The sequence below is a fragment of the Oncorhynchus tshawytscha genome, linkage group LG19 (genome assembly GCF_018296145.1).
Source record: "Oncorhynchus tshawytscha isolate Ot180627B linkage group LG19, Otsh_v2.0, whole genome shotgun sequence".
NCBI classification, from domain to species: domain Eukaryota; kingdom Metazoa; phylum Chordata; class Actinopteri; order Salmoniformes; family Salmonidae; genus Oncorhynchus; species Oncorhynchus tshawytscha.
Window position 1 is genome coordinate 57,755,712 of NC_056447.1, and position 23,387 is coordinate 57,779,098.

Here is a 23,387-nt window from a genome sequence, read left to right on the forward strand (position 1 = left end):
TACCATCTACTGCATCTTGTCTATGCTGTTCGGCCACCACTCATTCATATATTTTTATGTACATATTCTTATTCATTCCTTTACACGTGTGTGTGTGTATGAGGTAGTTGTTGTGAAATTGTTAGATTACTTGTTAGATATCAAATCAAAGTTTATTTGTCACGTGCCCCGAATACAACAGGTGAAATGCTTTACAGTGAAATGCTTATAGGCTCTAGCCAATGGTGCGAAGAAAAGGTGTGTGTGTGTGTGTGTGTGTGTGTGTGTGTGTGTGTGTGTGTGTGTGTGTGTGTGTAGGCAAGTAAAGAAATAAAATAACAGTAAAAATACATTTGAAAAAAAGAGTAGCAAGGCTACATACAGACACCTGTTAGTCAGGCTGATTGAGGTAGTATGTACATGTAGCTACATACAGACACCTGTTAGTCAGGCTGATTGATGTATATGTACATGTAGCTATATACAGACACCTACAGGCTGATTGATCTTATGTACATGTAGCTACATACAGACACCTGTTAGTCAGGCTTATTGAGGTAGTATGTACATGTAGCTGTAGACACCTGTTAGTCAGGCTGATTGAGGTAGTATGTACATGTAGCTATATACAGACACCTGTTAGTCAGGCTGATTTACATATGTACATTACTTAGTCAGGCTGATATAGTATATACATGTACTCCTGTTAGTCAGGCTTATTGAGGTAGTATGTACATGTAGCTATATACAGACACCTGTTAGTCAGGCTGATTGAGGTAGTATGTACATGTAGTATATAGACACATGTAGGCTGATTGATACATGACATCTACTGTTAGTCAGGCTTATTGAGGTTATGTACATGTAGCCCTACAGACACCTGTTAGTCAGGCTTATTGAGGTAGTATGTACATGTAGCTACATACAGACACCTGTTAGTCAGGCTTATTGAGGTAGTATGTACATGTAGCTACATACAGACACCTGTTAGTCAGGCTTATTGAGGTAGTATGTACATGTAGCTATATATAGACACCTGTTAGTCAGGCTTATTGAGGTAGTATGTACATGTAGCTATATATAGACACCTGTTAGTCAGGCTTATTGAGGTAGTATGTACATGTAGCTATATACAGACACCTGTTAGTCAGGCTTATTGAGGTAGTATGTACATGTAGCTATATACAGACACCTGTTAGTCAGGCTTATTGAGGTAGTATGTACATGTAGCTATATATAGACACCTGTTAGTCAGGCTTATTGAGGTAGTATGTACATGTAGCTATATACAGACACCTGTTAGTCAGGCTTATTGAGGTAGTATGTACATGTAGCTATATACAGACACCTGTTAGTCAGGCTTATTGAGGTGTATGTACATGTAGCTATATACAGACACCTGTTAGTCAGGCTTATTGAGGTAGTATGTACATGTAGCTATATATAGACACCTGTTAGTCAGGCTTATTGAAGTATGTACATGTAGCTATATACAGACACCTGTTAGTCAGGCTTATTGAGGTGAGTATGTACAGTAGCTATATACAGACACCTGTTAGTCAGGCTTATTGAGGTAGTATGTACATGTAGCTATATATAGACACCTGTTAGTCAGGCTTATTGAGGTAGTATGTACATGTAGCTATATACAGACACCTGTTAGTCAGGCTTATTGAGGTAGTATGTACATGTAGCTATATATAGACACCTGTTAGTCAGGCTTAATTGAGGTAGTATGTACATGTAGCTATATATACAGACACCTGTTAGTCAGGCTTATTGAGGTAGTATGTACATGTAGCTATATACAGACACCTGTTAGTCAGGCTAATTGAGGTAGTATGTACATGAATGACACCTGTTAGTCAGGCTAATTGAGGTAGTATGTACATGAATGTGTAGTTAAAGTGACTATGCATATATGATGAACAGAGAGTAGCAGCAGCGTAAAAGAGGGGTTGGGGAGGGTGGGGGGGGGCACACAATGTAAATAGTCCGGGTAATCATTTGGCTTGGGGGTAAAAACTGTTGAGAAGCCTTTTTGTCCTAGACTTGGCACTCCGGTATCGCTTGCCATACGGTAGTAGAGAGAACAGTATATGACTGGGGTGGCTGAGGTCTTGGACAATTTTTAGGGCCTTCCTCTGACACCGCTTGGTGTAGAGGTCCTGGATGGCAGGCAGCTTGCCCCAGTGATGTACTGGGCCGTACGCACTACCCTCTGTAGTGCCTTGCGGTCGGAGGCCGAGCAATTACCGTAGCAGGCAGTGATGCAACCGGTCAGGATGCTCTCGATGTTGAACGGTCGGAACTAGAAGCACAAGCATTTCGCTACACTCGCATTAACATCTGCTAAACATGTGTATGTGACAAATAAAATTTGATTTGAGTACAGAACATCAACATGACCTTCAATCAAAAAATAGAAACGTCCCTTTTCAGGACCCGTGTCTTTCAAAGATAATTCACAGATCTTCATTGTAAAGGGTTTAAACACTGTTTCCCATGTTTGATCAATGAACCATAAACAATTAATGAACATGCACCTGTGGAACGGTCGTTAAGACAGTAACAGCTTACAGACGGTAGTCAATTAACAGTTATGAAAATTTAGGACACTAAAGAGGCCTTTCTACTGACTCTGAAAAACAACAAAAGAAAGATGCCCAGGGTCCCTGCTCATCTGCATGAACGTGCCTTAGGCATGCTGCAAGGAGGCATGAGGACTGCAGATGTGGCCAGGGCACTAAATTGCAATGACCGTACTGTGAGACGCCTGAGACAGCGCTACAGGGAGACAGGACGGACAGCTGATCGTCCTCGCAGTGGCAGACCACGTGTAACAACACCTGCACAGGATCGATACATCCGAACATCACACCTGCGGGACAGGTACAGGATGGCAACAACAACTGCCCGAGTTACACCAGGAACGCACAATCCCTCCATCAGTGCTCAGACTGCCCACAATAGTCTGAGACAGGCTGGACTGAGGGCTTTGTTGGCCTGTGTAAGGCAGGTCCTCACCAGACATCACCGGCAACAACGTCGCCTATGGGCACAAACCCACCGTCGCTGGACCAGACAGGACTGGCAAAAAGTGCTCCACTGACGAGTCGCGGTTTTGTCTCACTGGGGGTGAAGGTCGGATTTGCGTTTATCGTCGAAGGAATGAGCGTTACACCGAGGCCTGTACTCTGGAGCGGGATTGATTTGGAGGTGGAGGGACCGTCATGGTCTGGGGCAGTGTGTCACAGCATCATCAGACTGAGCTTGTTGTCATTAAGGCAATCTCAACGCTGTGCGTTACAGGGAAGATATCCTCCTCCCTCATGTGGTACCCTTCCTGCAGGCTCATCCTGACATGACTCTCCAGCATGACAATGCCACCAGCCATACTGCTCATTCTGTGTGTGATTTCCTGCAAGACAGGAATGTCATTGTTCCGCTAGGGCTAGGGCCATTTCCGTGAGGGCTAGGGCCATTTCCGTGAGGGCTAGGGCCATTTCCGTGAGGGCTAGGGCCATTTCCGTGAGGGCTAGGGCCATTTCCGTGAGGGCTAGGGCCATTTCCCCCCAGAAATGTCTGGGAACTTGCAGGTGCCTTGGTGGAAGAGTGGGGTAACATCTCACAGCAAGATGTCTGGAGAATAGGGTTCTGCACCCTCTATAGAGAATAGGGTTCTGCACCCTCTATAGAGAATAGGGTTCTGCACCCTCTATAGAGAATAGGGTTCTGCACCCTCTATAGAGAATAGGGTTCTGCACCCTCTATAGAGAATAGGGTTCTGCACCCTCTATAGAGAATAGGGTTCTGCACCCCCTCTATAGAGAATAGGGTTCTGCACCCTCTATAGAGAATAGGGTTCTGCACCCTCTATAGAGAATAGGGTTCTGCACCCTATAGAGAATAGGGTTCTGCACCCTCTAGAGAATAGGGTTCTGCACCCTCTATAGAGAATAGGGTTCTGCACCCTCTATAGAGAATAGGGTTCTGCACCCTCTATAGAGAATAGGGTTCTGCACCCTCTATAGAGAATAGGGTTCTGCACCCTCTATAGAGAATAGGGTTCTGCACCCTCTATAGAGAATAGGGTTCTGCACCCTCTATAGAGAATAGGGTTCTGCACCCTCTATAGAGAATAGGGTTCTGCACCCTCTATAGAGAATAGGGTTCTGCATCCTCTATAGAGAATAGGGTTCCATGTGTGACCCAGCGTCTGATATTCACACGACATCCATAAGAAACTACATTGAGGAGGTCAGTGACCTTAAACAGATGTGCTTTTTACCTCATACCACATCTCTAGAAGTGGGTCAACAAATATAGCAGCATATTCATCAAATGAAATTGACTGAAATACTGTCCCTGTCAGGTTAATATTGTCTGGCATAGCTACGTCAGTCATTTCATTTCTGATGTTTTTCAACTTGTCCAAGGTTGAAATAACATTTGTCAGAAATGTTTTTCTCCACACAGGAGCAGCCAGCTCCAGTGAATTGTGCTCTCCATACAACTTCATAATTAGACAAACCTGAAAAAACTAATCCTATCTCGTCTCCAGCTATCTAACCTTCAAATGTAATTCAATGTTTCTTCAAATTCAATGTCGTCCTGGACTGTTAACTCTGGGTAAAATCATTTCTATAGCTGAAAGTTTAGTTGAAAGTTGAGGAAAATTGTCTGACAGACAGACAACGTGCCAAATGTCACCCAATTCCCCACATATATATAGATATACATAGTGCTACAGGCCATGGTCAACAGTAGTTAACTATATAGGGAATAGGGTGATGTTTGGAATGTACCCACAGACTGCATGTATGACCCCAGGAGAGAGAGAGAGAGAGAGAGAGAGAGAGAGAGAGAGAGAGAGAGAGAGAGAGAGGGAGGGAAGAGAGAGGTAGAGAGAGAGAGAGAGGGAGAGGGAGGTAAAGAGAGAGGGAGAGAGAGGTAGAGGAGAGGGAGGGAGGTAAAGAGAGAGAGAGTAGAGAGAGGGAGAGAGAGAGGGAGGTAAAGAGAGAGTGTGCCTCTCTCTCTCTCTCTCTCTCTCTAGTACCCCACCATGAGACATGTGGTGAATTATAAAAACAGAGCAGAGCGCGTGGTCGTACCAGGCTAATGCTGAGGGAACCTTCCGCTGTGACGGTTACGATCAACCAGGAACAACCTTCCAATCAAACAGACTCACGAAAGTAGCGTCTGTGCAGACGGGTGACAATAGGGCTGAGTAGTAGTGGAATATTCCACTTATTAGACCAGAAGGTAAAACCTCTTCCAGTTCTTTGCCTGCTAGTTCTCGTCCGTCCATAAAGCTGCTTCAGTCTCTATTTGTTCTTGAACCCCATAAACTAAATGTCATTGTACTGGCTAAATGAAACCAAACACACATGCACAATGGTATTGGACAGGCTAAACATTACCATTGTCTACAAATACATTGAATATTATTCATACCTTTTAGATTTGTGTGTATTAGGTAGTTGTTGTGGAATTGTTAGATTACTTGTTAGATATTACTGCATTGTCGGAAGTAGAAGCACAAGCATTTCGCTACACTCACATTAACATCTGCTAACCATGTGAATGTGACCAATAACACTTGATTTGATTATTGTGCAATGATTCATTATGCCATTCCAGAGACATTTTCCAGGAAAAATAACCAGAAATTAATACAGCCCCCCCACACACACACGTAATACACAGCCCGGCATCATTGGCATATCCAGGTTAGGTTGGGAATATCAGTCCCAGAGCAGCAGACCATTATCTCACATCAAAAGGAAATTAACAAAAACTGCCTCTCCTCCTTTCCCATCTATCTCTCTCTCTCGCTCTACCTCTCTCGCTCTACCTCTCTCTCTCTCGCTCTACCTCTCTCTCTCTACCTCTCTCTCTACCTCTCTCTCTACCTCTCTCTCTCTCTGCCTCTCTCTCTGCTTCTCTCTCTGCCTCTCTCTCTGCCTCTCTCTCTGCCTCTCTCTCTGCCTCTCTCTCTCTCTCTGCCTCTCTCTCTGCTTCTCTCTCTGCTTCTCTCTCTGCCTCTCTCTCTGCCTCTCTCTACCGCTCTCTCTACCGCTCTCTCTACCTCTCTCTCTACCTCTCTCTCTCTCTCTGCCTCTCTCTCTGCCTCTCTCTCTACCTCTCCCTACCTCTCTCTCTCTACCTCTCTCTCTGCCTCTCTCTCTGCCTCTCTCTCTCTCTACCTCTCTCTCTGCCTCTCTCTCTCTACCTCTTTCTCTGCCTCTCTCTCTCTCTACCTCTCTCTCTACCTCTCTCTCTACCTCTCTCTCTCTGCCTCTCTCTCTGCTCCTCTCTCTCTCTCTACCTCCGCCTCTCTCTCTGCCTCTCTCTCTGCCTCTCTCTCTACCTCTCTCTCTCTACCTCTCTCTCTACCTCTCTCTCTACCTCTCTCTCTCTCTACCTCCGCCTCTCTCTGCCTCTCTCTCTGCCTCTCTCTCTACCTCTCTCTCTACCTCTCTCTCTCTCTCTACCTCCGCCTCTCTCTCTGCCTCTCTCTCTCTCTGCCTCTCTCTCTCTGCCTCTCTCTCTACCTCTCTCTCTCTACCTCTCTCTCTACCTCTCTCTCTCTCTCTCTCTCTCTGCCTCTCTACCTCCGCCTCTCTCTCTGCCTCTCTCTCTACCTCTCTCTCTCTGCCTCTCTCTCTACCTCTCTCTACCTCTCTCTCTCTCCCTCTCTCTCTCTCTCTCTCTCTCTCTCTCTCTACCTCCGCCTCTCTCTCTGCCTCTCTCTCTGCCTCTCTCTCTACCTCTCTCTCTCTACCTCTCTCTCTCTCTACCTCCGCCTCTCTCTCTACCTCCGCCTCTCTCTCTGCCTCTCTCTCTGCCTCTCTCTCTACCTCTCTCTCTCTACCTCTCTCTCTCTCTACCTCCGCCTCTCTCTCTGCCTCTCTCTCTCTCTGCCTCTCTCTCTCTCTACCTCTCTCTCTACCTCTCTCTCTACCTCTCTCTCTACCTCTCTCTCTCTCTCTCTCTCTCTGCCTCTCTACCTCTCCCTACCTCCCCTTATTCTGCTCTTTCTCTCCTTCCCTCGCCATCCGCTAACAGCATGTGTTATTATAAGCGACTACAGTATAGACCTGCAGGTGTAATACCGGTTCCCGGACTCCCAGCGAATGAACGTGACACTGCAGGATAGAAGGGCAGTAATACAGTGTATTTACACTGGACAATTCACGAAAATCACGCCTCAAAAAACCAAGTGGGAAAGATGACTCCGCTTTCTTTCTTTCTTTCCCATCTTCTTCACCCGACCATTGTCCCTTCACTTCCTCTTTCATAAACATAATACGTAGCCTTTTATTACTGTCGGAGAAAAGAGGCTCCTACACACAGAGAAACTTGGTCATCATTGAGGATGATTGTTGTTTGTTTGTCCTTTACAAATGAATAGATGACAAAATACCAAAGGACACGAACCGTCGGCAGAAGACATCACAAAGCCGAACAACAAGTGGCTATTAGCATACATTTAGATTCAGAAAGCATTGCACAGAATATGAACGGAAGGTTAGGTAAACTATAAATAACGCTGACGTGATATCTGAAATACTAAATACCATTGACACGAGTAGTCTATAGCCCCACAATGACACACATCAACATCAGGATGTCTCATTAATAGGCAATACATTACAATAGGTTGTAGTCTAGAAGATGCTCTACAGATGCCCGGGACAATAACACTAAAGTTATCCCTAATACATAACAGCGATTAGAATCATCCTGAGACAGAGCGGGTTAACCGCGTCCCCGTTTGCAAATACACATCTTGAAACTGACCGATAAAAAAAAAAACAGGTGTTCTTCGCAAAGAGTGAGGAAATTCTTAAAATATTCTTACCTTTGCTATTGTCCTCTTCCCTATTCAAATACATGGCTATAAATTCACTCCTGGGCTGCTTGGTGGCGTTGGTTCTGATGATTATTAGACAGTCAGAAGAACTCTCCGGTTCCGGGTTTTGTCTTGTTGCTCCGCGAGAGAGCGCGTGCTTCAGTACTCTTTCCTTGCAGTCAGTGCAGGAGGCACCTACTGTATAGTTAGTTAGTCTCTCTCTCTCTCTCTCTCTCTCTCTCTCTCACTCTCATACATTACACTCACAGAAGTTCCAAAATAATAAAGACATCTATAGACAATGTTGCAACGATGTGCAAATGGTTCATGTACAAACGGGGGAAAAAATAAACATAAATATGGGTTTTTACAATGGTGTTTGTTCGTCGTGCCGTTTCACACGGGAGATATGGGATTCTTTGTGGATCTGTGTAATCTGAGGGAAATACAGTATATCACAAAAGTGAGTACACCCCTCACATTTTTGTACATATTTGAGTATATATTTTCATGTGACAATAATGAAGAAATGACACTTTGCTACAATGTAAAGTAGTGAGGGTACAGCTTGTATAACAGTGTAAATTTACTGTCCCCTCAAAATAACTCAACACAGCCATTAATGTCTAAACCGCTGGCAACAAAAGTGAGTACACCCCTAAGTGAAAATGTCCAAATTGGGCCCAATTAGCCATTTTCCCTCCCTGGTGTCATGTGACTTGTTAGTGTTAAAATGTTTCAGGTGTGAATGGGGAGCAGATGTGTTAAATTTGGTGTCATCGCTCTCACACTCCCTCATACTGAAGTGGCACCTCATGGCAAAGAACTCTCTGAGGATCTGAAAAAAATAATTGTTGCTCTACCCAATGATTGCCTGGGCTATAAGAAGATTGCCAAGACCCTGAAACTGAGCTGCAGCACGGTGGCCAAGACCATACAGCGGTTTAACTGGACAGGTTCCACTCAGAACAGGCCTCGCCATGGTCAACCAAAGAAGTTGAGTGCACGTGCTCAGCGTCATATCCAGAGGTTGTCTTTGGGATATAGACGTATGAGTGCTGCCAGCATTGCTGCAGAGGTTGAAGGGGTGGAGTGTGAGCCTGTCAGTGCTCAGACCATACGTGCTCAGACCATCTGCATGGCTATCATCCCAGAAGGAAGCCTCTTCTAAATATGATACACAAGAAAGCCCGCAAACAGTTTAACAGCTGAAGACAAGCAGACTAAGGACATGGATTACTGGAACCATGTCCTGTGGTCTGATGAGACCAAGATAAACTTATTTGGTTCAGATGGTGTCAAGCGTGTGTGGCGGCAACCAGGTGAGGAGTACAAAGACAAGTGTGTCTTGCCTACAGTCAAGCATGGTGGTGGGAGTGTCATGGTCTGGGGCTGCATGAGTGCTGCCGGCACTGGGGAGCTACAGTTCATTGAGGGAACCATGAATGCCAACATGTACTGTGACATACTGAAGCAGAGCATGATCCCCCTCCCTTCGGACACTGGGCTGCAGGGCAATATTCCAACATGATAACGACCCCAAACACACCTCCAAGACGACCACTGCCTTGCTAAAGAAGCTGAGGGTAAAGGTGATGGACTGGCCAAGCATGTCTCCAGACCTAAACCCTATTGAGCATCTGTGGGGCATCCTCAAACAAAAGGTGGAGGAGTGCAAGGTCTCTAACATCCACCAGCTCTGTGATGTCGTCATGGAGGGGTGGAAGAGGACTCCAGTGGCAACCTGTGAAGCTCTGGTGAGCTCCATGCCCAAAAGGGTTAAGGCAGTGCTGGAAAATGATGGTGTCCACACAAAATATTGACACTTTGGGCCCGATTTGGACATTTTCACTTAGGGGTGTACTACTTTTGTTGCCAGCGGTTTAGACATGAATGGCTGTGTGAGTTATTTTGGGGGACAGCAAATTTACACTATTATACAAGCTGTACACTCACTACTTTACATTGTAGCAACGTGTAATTTCTTCAATGTTGTCACATGAAAAGATATACTCAAATATTTACAAAAATGTGAGGGGTGTACTCACTTTTGTGATATACTGTATGTGTCTCTAATATGGTCATGCATTGGGCAGGAGGTTAGGAAGTGCAGCTCAGTTTCCACCTCATTTTGTGGGCAGTGACCACATAGCCTGTCTTCTCTTGAGAGCCATGTCTGCCTACGGCGGCCTTTCTCAATAGCAAGGCTATGCTCACTGAGTCTGTATATAGTCAAAGCTTTCCTTAGGTTTGGCTCAGTCACAGTGGTCAGGTATTCTACTCTCTGTTTAGGGCCAAATAGCAAATTCTCAATTTTTTTTGTTCATTCTTTGCAATGTGTCAAGTAATTATCTTTTTGTTTTCTCATAATTTGGTTGGGTCTAATTGTGTTGCTGTCCTGGGGCTCTGTGGGGTGTGTTTGTGGTTGTGAACTGAACCCCAGGACCAGCTTGCTTAGGGGACTCTTCTGCGGGTTCATCTCTCTGTAGGTGATAGCTTTGTTACGGAAGGTTTGGGAATCGCTTCCTTTTAGGTGGTTGAAGAATTTAACGGCTCTTTTCTGGATTTTGATAATTAGCGGGTATCGGCCTAATTCTGCTCTGCATAAGTCACCATTGGCTTCATGGTGAAATCCCTGAGTGGTTTCCTTCCTCTCCGTTAACTGAGTTAGGAAGGACGCCTGTATCTTTGTAGTAACTGGGTGTATTGATACACCATCTGAAGTGTAATTAATAACTGCACCATGCTCAAAGGGATATTCAATGTCAAATTTTTGAGGCAGTGGAAAACCTCCCTGGTCTTTGGTTGAATCTGTGTTTTAAATTCACTGCTTGACTGAGGGACATTACAGATAATGGTAAGTGTTGGGTACAGAGATGAGGTAGCCATTCAGAAATCATGTTAAACACTATTATTACACGGTGACTCTCTGCAACTTATTATGTGAATTGTTAAGCAAATGTTTATTCCTGAACATATTTAGGCTTGCCATATCAAAGGGGTTAAATACTTATTGACTCAAGACATTTCAGCTTTTCATTTTTTATTAACTTGTAAAAATCTCTAAAAACATTATGGGGTATTGTGTGTAGGCCAGTGACACAATCTAAATTTAAATTCTTTTTAAATTCAGGTTGTAACACAACAACATGTGGAAACACGTCAAGGTGTGTGAATACTTTCTGAATGTACTGTAAATGCAAATACTAAGAGGCGAATCATAACGTGTCCTAAGTGGATCCTCCAGCTGCTGACGATGCTGGACCATGTGTTGCGTTCAACCTCATGTTTCAGAGAGGAGCCAAGGTTTAGGAATTCTGATGTAATGTTTATATTCTGGCAATTTCCTGTGGAGTCTCCAGAGATGTTTATATTCTGGCAACTTCCTGTGGAGTCTCCAGAGATGTTTATATTCTGGCAACTTCCTGTGGAGTCTCCAGAGATGTTCATGTTTCTCTACTGCATGCCTATTTCAATGCATTTCTAATGTATTGTTATCAATAAATCCGATTATCTTTAAGCATTGTGATAATAATATGATCATGTATCTTATATCCCATAAGGCAGGGTTCTCCAGAAGGCTGCCCCAGAGCCAAGTGATTTTATTTGTCCAAAATGTTTTTCCCCTATATATATGTATATATATATATTTTTTTTTGTTGGACATAAAAGACTGTAGAATCACCAGGAAATCAGCTTAAAGTGATTGTTATTTAGAAGTGTTCCCCCGCATTAATATAGTCGTATGGTGAGGTTTGAAATTATTTTATATTTTGTCAAATAATATATCTGTTTGGGATTCTTGCGGTCAATTTGCGGTGATTTCTAACTATGCTCCTCCAACCATCTGCTCAAGGAAACATTGTCAAGTGGATGGATTTGTCTATGGTTCAGTCTGGTCTTTCTGGTGTAATTTTTCCTAGCCAACGTGCTTCTACACCTGCATTGCTTGATGTTTGTTTTTTTTAGGCAGGGTTTCTGTACAGCACTTTGAGATATCAGCTGATGTAAGAAGGGCTTTATGAAAAATGTTATTTGATTTGGTTTGATTGATTGATCAACTCTATACGAATGAGATGTGTCGAGCTGCATAAGGCAATCAGATCCTGGTTTTCTGATCCACGCCGCTAACGTTTTAAGGTATCTGTGGCATATTCATATCTGTAGTCAAGTGAAATCCATAGATTAGGACCTAATCAATTTATTTCAATTGACTAAGTTCCTTCTATAAACTGTAATTCAGGAAGGGAGTGCTTGGAGTGGCACTATAAACTGTAACTCAGGGGGAGTGCTTGGAGTGGCACTATAAACTGTAACTCAGGGGGAGTGCTTGGAGTGGCACTATAAACTGTAACTCAGGAAGGGAGTGCTTGGAGTGGCACTATAAACTGTAACTCAGGGGGAGTGCTTGGAGTGGCACTATAAACTGTAACTCAGGAAGGGAGTGCTTGGAGTGGCACTATAAACTGTAACTCAGGGGGAGTGCTTGGAGTGGCACTATAAACTGTAACTCAGGAAGGGAGTGCTTGGAGTGGCACTATAAACTGTAACTCAGGGGGAGTGCTTGGAGTGGCACTATAAACTGTAACTCAGGAAGGGAGTGCTTGGAGTGGCACTATAAACTGTAACTCAGGGAGTGCTTGGAGTGGCACTATAAACTGTAACTCAGGAAGGGAGTGCTTGGAGTGGCACTATAAACTGTAACTCAGGGAGTGCTTGGAGTGGCACTATAAACTGTAACTCGGGGGAGTGCTTGGAGTGGCACTATAAACTGTAACTCAGGGGGAGTGCTTGGAGTGGCACTATAAACTGTAACTCAGGGGGAGTGCTTGGAGTGGCACTATAAACTGTAACTCAGGAAGGGAGTGCTTGGAGTGGCACTATAAACTGTAACTCAGGGGGAGTGCTTGGAGTGGCACTATAAACTGTAACTCAGGGGGAGTGCTTGGAGCGGCACTATAAACTGTAACTCAGGGGGAGTGCTTGGAGTGGCACTATAAACTGTAACTCAGGGGGAGTGCTTGGAGTGGCACTAAAACTGTAACTCAGGAAGGGAGTGCTTGGAGTGGCACTATAAACTGTAACTCAGGAAGGGAGTGCTTGGAGTGGCACTATAAACTGTAACTCAGGGGGAGTGCTTGGAGTGGCACTATAAACTGCAACTCAGGGGGAGTGCTTGGAGTGGCACTAAAACTGTAACTCAGGAAGGGAGTGCTTGGAGTGGCACTATAAACTGTAACTCAGGAAGGGAGTGCTTGGAGTGGCACTATAAACTGTAACTCAGGGGGGGAGTGCTTGGAGTGGCACTATAAACTGCAACTCAGGAAGGGAGTGCTTGGAGTGGCACTATAAACTGTAACTCAGGGGGGGAGTGCTTGGAGTGGCACTAAAACTGATGTTGCTCTTGCTGCGGGCAATTCCTTCATCCACCTCTACGCAGACGACACCATTCTGTACTTCCGGCCCGTCCATGGACACTGTGCTATCTAACCTCCAAACGAGCTTCAATGCCATACATCACTACTTCCGTGGCCTCCAACTGCTCTTAAACGCTAGTAAAACCAAATGCATGCTTTTCAACCATTCGCTGCTTGCACCCGCACGCCCGCCTAGCATCACCACCCTGGATGGTTCCGACCTTGAATATGTGGACATCTATAAGTACCTAGGTGTCTGGCTAGACTGTAAACTCTCCTTACAGACTCATATCAAACATCTCCAATCTAAAATCAAATCTAGAGTCGGCTTTCTATTCCGCAACAAAGCCTCCTTCACTCACGCTGCCAAACTTACCCTAGTAAAACTGACTATCCTACCGATCCTCGACTTCGGCGATGTCATCTACAAAATAGCTTCCAATACTCTACTCAACAAACTGGATGCAGTTTATCACAGTGCCATCCGTTTTGTTACTAAAACACCTTATACCACCCACCACTGCGACCTGCATGCTCTAGTCGGCTGGCCCTCGCTATATATTCGTCGCCAGACCCACTGGCTCCAGGTCATCTACAAGTCCATGCTAGGTAAAGCTCCGCCTTATCTCAGTTCACTGGTCACGATGGCAACACCCATCCGTAGCACGCGCTCCAGCAGGTGCATCTCACTGATCATCCCTAAAGCCAACACCTCATTTGGCCACCTTTCGTTCCAGTTCTCTGCTGTCTGTGACTGGAACGAATTGCAAAAATCGCTGAAGTTGGAGACTTTTATCTCCCTCAACAACTTCAAACATCTGCTATCTGAGCAGCTAACCGATCGCTGCAGCTGTACATAGTCTATCGGTAAATAGCCCACCCAATTTTACCTACCTCATCCCCATACTGTTTATATTTATTTACTTTTCTGCTCTTTTACACACCAGTATCTCTACCTGTACATGACCATCTGATCATTTATCACTCCAGTGTTAATCTGCAAAATTGTAATTATTCGCCTACCTCCTCATGCCTTTTGCACACAATGTATATAGACTCTCTTTTTTTCTACTGTGTTATTGACTTGTTAATTGTTTACTCCATGTGTAACTCTGTGTTGTCTGTTCACACTGCTATGCTTTATCTTGGCCAGGTCGCAGTTATAAATGAGAACTTGTTCTCAACTAGCCTACCTGGTTAAATAAAGGTGAAATAAAACATTAAAAAATAAACAAGCAGGAAGCCTGGTTAAATTAAATTAAATTAAAATTAAAAATAACTTGGAGTGGCACTATAAACTGTAACTCAGGGGGGGAGTGCTTGGAGTGGCACTATAAACTGTAACTGAGGGGGGGAGTGCTTGGAGTGGCACTATAAACTGTAACTCAGGAAGGGAGTGCTTGGAGTGGCACTATAAACTGTAACTCAGGAAGGGAGTGCTTGGAGTGGCACTATAAACTGTAACTCAGGAAGGGAGTGCTTGGAGTGGCACTATAAACTGTAACTCAGGGGGAGTGCTTGGAGTGGCACTATAAACTGTAACTCAGGAAGGGAGTGCTTGGAGTGGCACTATAAACTGTAACTCAGGAAGAGAGTGCTTGGAGTGGCACTATAAACTGTAACTCAGGGGGAGTGCTTGGAGTGGCACTATAAACTGTAACTCAGGGGGAGTGCTTGGAGTGGCACTATAAACTGTAACTCAGGAAGGGAGTGCTTGGAGTGGCACTATAAACTGTAACTCATGGGGGAGTGCTTGGAGTGGCACTATAAACTGTAACTCAGGGGGAGTGCTTGGAGTGGCACTATAAACTGTAACTCAGGGGGAGTGCTTGGAGCGGCACTATAAACTGTAACTCAGGGGGAGTGCTTGGAGTGGCACTATAAACTGTAACTCAGGAAGGGAGTGCTTGGAGTGGCACTATAAACTGTAACTCAGGAAGGGAGTGCTTGGAGTGGCACTATAAACTGTAACTCAGGAAGGGAGTGCTTGGAGTGGCACTATAAACTGTAACTCAGGAAGGGAGTGCTTGGAGTGGCACTATAAACTGTAACTCAGGGAGTGCTTGGAGTGGCACTATAAACTGTAACTCAGGGAGTGCTTGGAGTGGCACTATAAACTGTAACTCAGGGGTGAGTGCTTGGAGTGGCACTATAAACTGTAACTCAGGAAGGGAGTGCATGGAGCGGCACTATAAACTGTAACTCAGGAAGGGAGTGCTTGGAGTGGCACTATAAACTGTAACTCAGGGGGAGTGCTTGGAGTGGCACTATAAACTGTAACTCAGGGGGAGTGCTTGGAGTGGCACTATAAACTGTAACTCAGGAAGGGAGTGCTTGGAGTGGCACTATAAACTGTAACTCAGGGGGAGTGCTTGGAGCGGCACTATAAACTGTAACTCAGGGAGTGCTTGGAGTGGCACTATAAACTGTAACTCAGGGGGTGAGTGCTTGGAGTGGCACTATAAACTGTAACTCAGGAAGGGAGTGCTTGGAGTGGCACTATAAACTGTAACTCAGGAAGGGAGTGCTTGGAGTGGCTCTATAAACTGTAACTCAGGGGGAGTGCATGGAGCGGCACTATAAACTGTAACTCAGGAAGGGAGTGCTTGGAGTGGCACTATAAACTGTAACTCAGGGGGAGTGCTTGGAGTGGCACTATAAACTGTAACTCAGGGGGAGTGCTTGGAGCGGCACTATAAACTGTAACTCAGGGAGTGCTTGGAGTGGCACTATAAACTGTAACTCAGGGGGAGTGCTTGGAGTGGCACTATAAACTGTAACTCAGGGGGAGTGCTTGGAGCGGCACTATAAACTGTAACTCAGGGAGTGCTTGGAGTGGCACTATAAACTGTAACTCAGGGGGAGTGCTTGGAGTGGCACTATAAACTGTAACTCAGGAAGGGAGTGCTTGGAGTGGCACTATAAACTGTAACTCAGGGGGAGTGCTTGGAGTGGCACTATAAACTGTAACTCAGGAAGGGAGTGCTTGGAGCGGCACTATAAACTGTAACTCAGGGGGAGTGCTTGGAGTGGCACTATAAACTGTAACTCAGGAAGGGAGTGCTTGGAGTGGCACTATAAACTGTAACTCAGGGGGAGTGCTTGGAGTGGCACTATAAACTGTAACTCAGGGGGAGTGCTTGGAGTGGCACTATAAACTGTAACTCAGGAAGGGAGTGCTTGGAGCGGCACTATAAACTGTAACTCAGGAAGGGAGTGCTTGGAGCGGCACTATAAACTGTAACTCAGGAAGGGAGTGCTTGGAGCGGCACTATAAACTGTAACTCAGGAAGGGAGTGCTTGGAGTGGCACTATAAACTGTAACCCAGGGGGAGTGCTTGGAGTGGCACTATAAACTGTAACTCAGGGGGAGTGCTTGGAGTGGCACTATAAACTGTAACTCAGGAAGGGAGTGCTTGGAGCGGCACTATAAACTGTAACTCAGGAAGGGAGTGCTTGGAGTGGCACTATAAACTGTAACTCAGGGGGAGTGCTTGGAGTGGCACTATAAACTGTAACTCAGGGGGAGTGCTTGGAGTGGCACTATAAACTGTAACTCAGGGGGAGTGCTTGGAGTGGCACTATAAACTGTAACTCAGGGGGAGTGCTTGGAGTGGCACTATAAACTGTAATTCGGGGAGTGCTTGGAGTGGCACTATAAACTGTAACTCAGGGGGGGAGTGCTTGGAGTGGCACTATAAACTGTAACTCAGGAAGGGAGTGCTTGGAGCGGCACTATAAACTGTAACTCAGGAAGGGAGTGCTTGGAGCGGCACTATAAACTGATGTTGCTCTTGCTGCGGGCGATTCCTTGATCCACCTCTACGCAGACGACACCATTCTGTATACTTCCGGCCCGTCCATGGACACTGTGCTATCTAACCTCCAAACGAGCTTCAATGCCATACAACACTACTTCCGTGGCCTCCAACTGCTCTTAAACGCTAGTAAAACCAAATGCATGCTTTTCAACCGTTCGCTGCCTGCACCCGCACGCCCGACTAGCATCACCACCCTGGATGGTTCCGACCTTGAATATGTGGACATCTATAAGTACCTTGGTGTCTGGCTAGACTGTAAACTCTCCTTACAGACTCATATCAAACATCTCCAATCTAAAATCAAATCTAGAGTCGGCTTTCTATTCCGCAACAAAGCCTCCTTCACTCACGCTGCCAAACTTACCCTAGTAAAACTGACTATCTTACCGATCCTCGACTTCGGCGATGTCATCTACAAAATAGCTTCCAATACTCTACTCAACAAACTGGATGCAGTTTATCACAGTGCCATCCGTTTTGTTACTAAAACACCTTATACCACCCACCACTGCGACCTGCATGCTCTAGTCGGGTGGCCCTCGCTACATATTCGTCGCCAGACCCACTGGCTCCAGGTCATCTACAAGTCCATGCTAGGTAAAGCTCCGCCTTATCTCAGTTCACTGGTCACGATGGCAACACCCATCCGTAGCACGCGCTCCAGCAGGTGCATCTCACTGATCATCCCTAAAGCCAACACCTTATTTGGCCACCTTTCGTGCCAGTTCTCTGCTGTCTGTGACTGGAACGAATTGCAAAAATCGCTGAAGTTGGAGACTTTTATCTCCCTCACCAACTTCAAACATCTGCTATCTGAGCAGCTAACCGATCGCTGCAGCTGTACATAGTCTATCGGTAAATAGCCCACCCAATTTTACCTACCTCATCCCCATACTGTTTATATTTATTTACTTTTCTGCTCTTTTGCACACCAGTATCTCTACCTGTACATGACCATCTGATCATTTATCACTCCAGTGTTAATCTGCAAAATTGTAATTATTCGCCTACCTCCTCATGCCTTTTGCACACAATGTATATAGACTCTCTTTTTTTCTACTGTGTTATTGACTTGTTAATTGTTTACTCCATGTGTAACTCTGTGTTGTCTGTTCACACTGCTATGCTTTATCTTGGCCAGGTCGCAGTTATAAATGAGAACTTGTTCTCAAATAGCCTACCTGGTTAAATAAAGGTGAAATAAAACATTAAAAAATAAACAAGCAGGAAGCCTGGTTAAATAAAATAAAATTAAAATTAAAAATAACTTGGAGTGGCACTATAAACTGTAACTCAGGGGGGGAGTGCTTGGAGTGGCACTATAAACTGTAACTCAGGAAGGGAGTGCTTGGAGTGGCACTATAAGTCGCAATCGCCCCAAAATACATGAAGGCAAAATATAGGAAGGCGATGAAGTTTGTCAACACCTTCTGCTCTAAATTTTCTCATGAAACAGTCATTTAACAAATGCATATTCCCATGAAACTGATTTAGATCAAATGATGCAGATGCAGTTTGGACATTTCTCAGTTAAAAGTGAATAATTAGCATTCACAATTATTTTTCTATTTTTTGAACCCTTTTTTTCTCCCCAATTTCATGGTATTGGTAGTTACAGTCTTGTCTCATCACTGCAACTTGAAAAAGGTACGTCTAACTGCTGGAGGTTATTCAAAATAGAACTTGTTCTTGAGACAACGTGTCGGCAAAAGCAGACATTGTAATTTTATAACAATGAGAAATGATGAACAACCTTTACATTTTCTATTCCACCAAAAACATTACTAGGCTACACCATGGATGGGATCTGCTCTTTATGAAGCTTTACGTATCGCCCACAAGGCCTTCGTCAGAGGTTGTACCAGTGTTTTCTCATTTGCAACCTTATGTAGACATTGTTCAACCCATGTCATTTCAATGAAATTTAGTTGAATCAACGTAGAATAGAATGTCCTGTGAAAATCTATTCATTATCTATGCATAGTCACTTTACCCCTACCTACAGTTGAATTGGAAGTTTACATACACCTTCGCCAAATACATTTAAACTCAGTTTTTCACAATTCCTGACATTTAATCCTAGTAAAAAGTCCCTGTCTTAGGTCAGGTCTTGAGTACCACTATCACGTTGTGGTTCCCCCAGGTCTTGAGGTCCGCTATAAGATATAGGGGACAAAAATATAATTCAAACAAACAGCTATTTACATTCTGTCCACATTTAACTAGGCAAGTCAGTTAAGAATAAATTATTGCTTACAATGACGGTCTAGGAACAGTGCGTTAACTGCCTTGTTCAGGGGCAGAACGACAGATTTTTACCTTGTCAGCTCGGGGATTTGATCTTGCAACCTTTCAGTTGCTTCCCCAATGCTCTAACCACTAGGCTACCTGCCGCCCAACATTCTGTCCACGTCATTCTGTCCACGTCATCCTGTCCACGTCATCCTGTCCACGTCATCCTGTCCACGTCATTCTGTCCACATGACTCTGTCCACATCATCCTGTCCACATCCATCTTCAACAGAACAAAAAGACCAATCACAAAGAATTTCCATGTCTGTCCGTCACAGGTCACAGCATTTTCTAATGTCACAGAGGGTCACCCCAGTGACCCCAAACTCAGTTAGTTGGACTAGGTGCCCACCTACAGGCCATCATGTGTATTGCACCTTACGGAAAGACGATAGGCAGAGTTTGTTGGACATGATATAGTAGCTGGTCAATGCAATGTCAATTAAATGTAAAAACAGGGTCCTGTACCATCTCTTAGTATTGTGGTGCACAGACTAAAACTGTATAGTCAATAAACCTGGTAAAGAGAAGGTCACCATCTCTGATCCCCCTCAGTAGTCCTGTAGTGTCCACCTGGTAAAGAGGAGATCACCATCTGATCCCCCTCAGTAGTACTGTAGAGTCCACCTGGTAAAGAGGAGATCACCATCTGATCCCCCTCAGTAGTACTGTAGTGTCCACCTGGTAAAGAGGAGATCACCATCTGATCCCCCTCAGTAGTCCTGTAGTGTCCACCTGGTAAAGAGGAGGTCACCATCTGATCCCCCTCAGTGGTACTGTAGTGTCCACCTGGTAAAGAGGAGGTCAACATCTGATCCCCCTCAGTGGTACTGTAGTGTCCACCTGGTAAAGAGGAGGTCAACATCTCTGATCCCCCTCAGTGGTACTGTAGTGTCCCCCTCAGTAGTACTGTAGTGTCCACCTACCTAGTAAAGAGGAGGTCACCATCTCTGATCCCCCTCAGTAGTACTGTAGTGTCCACCTGGTAAAGAGGAGGTCACCATCTCTGATCCCCCTCAGTAGTACTGTAGTGTCCACCTGGTAAAGAGGAGGTCACCATCTGATCCCCCTCAGTGGTACTGTAGTGTCCACCTGGTAAAGAGGAGGTCAACATCTCTGATCCCCCTCAGTGGTACTGTAGTGTCCCCCTCAGTAGTACTGTAGTGTCCACCTACCTAGTAAAGAGGAGGTCACCATCTCTGATCCCCCTCAGTAGTACTGTAGTGTCCACCTGGTAAAGAGGAGGTCACCATCTCTGATCCCCTCAGTAGTACTGTAGTGTCCACCTGGTAAAGAGGAGGTCACCATCTGATCCCCCAGTCAGTGGTACTGTAGTGTCCACCTGGTAAAGAGGAGGTCAACATCTCTGATCCCCCTCAGTGGTACTGTAGTGTCCCCTCAGTAGTACTGTAGTGTCCACCTACCTAGTAAAGAGGAGGTCACCATCTCTGATCCCCCTCAGTAGTACTGTAGTGTCCACCTAGTAAAGAGGAGGTCAACATCTCTGATCCCCCTCAGTGGTACTGTACTGTCCACCTCAGTAGTCCTGTAGTGTCCACCTATCTGGAAAAGGGGAGGTTACCATCTCTGATCCAGCTTAGTAGTACTGTAGTGTCCCCCTCAGTAGTACTGTAATGTCCACCTATCTGGAAAAGAGGAGGTTACCATCTCTGATCCAGCTTAGTAGTACTGTAGTGTCCCCCTCAGTAGTACTGTAGTGTCCACCTGGTAAAGAGGAGGTCACCATCTCTGATCCACCTCAGTGGTACTGTAGTGTCCCCCTCAGTAGTACTGTAGTGTCCACCTATCTGGTAAAGAGGAGGTTACCATCTCTGATCCCTCTCAGTGGTACTGTAGTGTCCCCCTCAGTAGTACTGTAGTGTCCACCTATCTGGTAAAGAGGAGGTTACCATCTCTGATCCAGCTTAGTAGTACTGTAGTGTCCACCTCAGTAGTACTGTAGTGTCCACCTATCTGGTAAAGAGGAGGTTACCATCTCTGATCCCCCTCAGTGGGGTCTTTGGTGGGTCTGGCTCATTTGATCTTCTTGACTAAATTAAAAATTGATTCAGGAGTTAACTCTACATTGTAGAAATGTTGCCACATTTGAAAAGCAGAAAATCCTTAATTACTTCATACCTCGCATTCACTATTTTAAAGTGTTCGTACTTTTATCCACATTTTACTGTTAGGCTATCAAAACGGTAAAATAATAACATGCCTTCAACGTTACCGTTAGTCAACACAAATAATTAAGTAGCAACAGAAAAAGAGCAGTAGCGAGGCTATATACAGGGTATTACGGTACAGAGTCAATGTGGAGGCTATATACAGGGTATTACGGTACAGAGTCAATGTGGAGGCTATATACAGGGTATTACGGTACAGAGTCAATGTGGAGGCTATATACAGGGTATTACGGTACAGAGTCAATATGGAGGCTATATACAGGGTATTACGGTACAGAGTCAATGTGGAGGCTATATACAGGGTATTACGGTACAGAGTCAATATGGAGACTATATACAGGGTATTACGGTACAGAGTCAATATGGAGACTATATACAGGGTATTACGGTACAGAGTCAATGTGGAGACTATATACAGGGTATTACGGTACAGAGTCAATGTGGAGGCTATATACAGGGTATTACAGTACAGTGTCAATGTGGAGGCTATATACAGGGGGTACTGGTACAGAGTCAATGTGGAGGCTATATACAGGGGGTACTGGTACAGAGTCAATGTAGAGGCTATATACAGGGGGTACTGGTACAGAGTCAATGTGGAGGCTAAATACAGGGGTACCAGTACAGGGTCAATGTGGAGGCTATATACAGGGGGTACCGGTACAGAGTCAATGTGGAGGCTATATACAGGGGTACTGGTACAGAGTCAATGTGGAGGCTATATACAGGGGTACTGGTACAGAGTCAATGTGGAGGCTATATACAGGGTGTACCGGTACAGAGTCAATGTGGAGGCTAAATACAGGGTGTACCGGTACAGAGTCAATGTGGAGGCTATATACAGGGTGTACCGGTACAGAGTCAATGTGGAGGCTATATACAGGGGGTACTGGTACAGAGTCAATGTGGAGGCTATATACAGGGGTACTGGTACAGAGTCAATGTGGAGGCTATATACAGGGTGTACCGGTACAGAGTCAATGTGGAGGCTATATACAGGGGGTACCGGTACAGAGTCAATGTGGAGGCTATATACAGGGGGTACCGGTACAGAGTCAATGTGGAGGCTATATACAGGGGTACCGGTACAGAGTCAATGTGGAGGCTATATACAGGGGGTACCGGTACAGAGTCAATGTGGAGGCTATATACAGGGGGTACCGGTACAGAGTCAATGTGGAGGCTATATACAGGGGTACTCGTACAGAGTCAATGTGGAGGCTATATACAGGGGTACCGGTACAGAGTCAATGTGGAGGCTATATACAGGGGGTACCGGTACAGAGTCAATGTGGAGGCTATATACAGGGGGTACTGGTACAGAGTCAATGTGGAGGCTATATACAGGGGGTACCGGTACAGAGTCAATGTGGAGGCTATATACAGGGGCACCGGTTAGTCGAGGTAATTGAGGTAATATGTCCATGTAGGTTGAAGTAAAGTGACTATGCATAGATAATAAACAGAGAGGGATTGCACACCGAGGGTCCATTGAGGTGGCAAGCTGCATAATGAAGTGGGTGAAGACAACATTAACGCCACTCACCAAACCAGAGGTGCGCAAGTTGATCATATTCAGTGACAGATGCTGTGGGCAGAATAACAACTGCCGGATGCTCAATCTGATGTCGATGCTCGTCTCTATGGGTTACTTTACCCAAGTTGAGCAGAAGTTCATGGTCTCTGGTCATTCTTTTCTTCCTTGTGATCGATCTTTTGCCACCATCGAGAAGAGGCGCAAGGTGTCAGTCCTTCATACACCTGATGATGTTTCAAAGATGATACTTGAAGCACAACCAGCAAAACCATTCAAGGTGATGAGGATGCAATG

The 23,387-nt window shown here is 45.1% G+C and overlaps 1 protein-coding gene across 1 annotated transcript in view; it reads right to left on the minus strand.

Moving 5' to 3' along the window:
- Nucleotides 1-7,997, minus strand: part of LOC121840117 (synaptotagmin-7-like) — a 169,446-nt gene extending 161,449 nt beyond the window's left edge. The window contains exon 1 of the mRNA XM_042301984.1: nucleotides 7,847-7,997. Within this exon, the coding sequence (XP_042157918.1) occupies nucleotides 7,847-7,880 (34 nt within the window). The 5' untranslated portion in view covers nucleotides 7,881-7,997. The remainder of the gene's footprint in view (nucleotides 1-7,846) is intronic.
- Nucleotides 7,998-23,387: the final 15,390 nt, after the last annotated feature.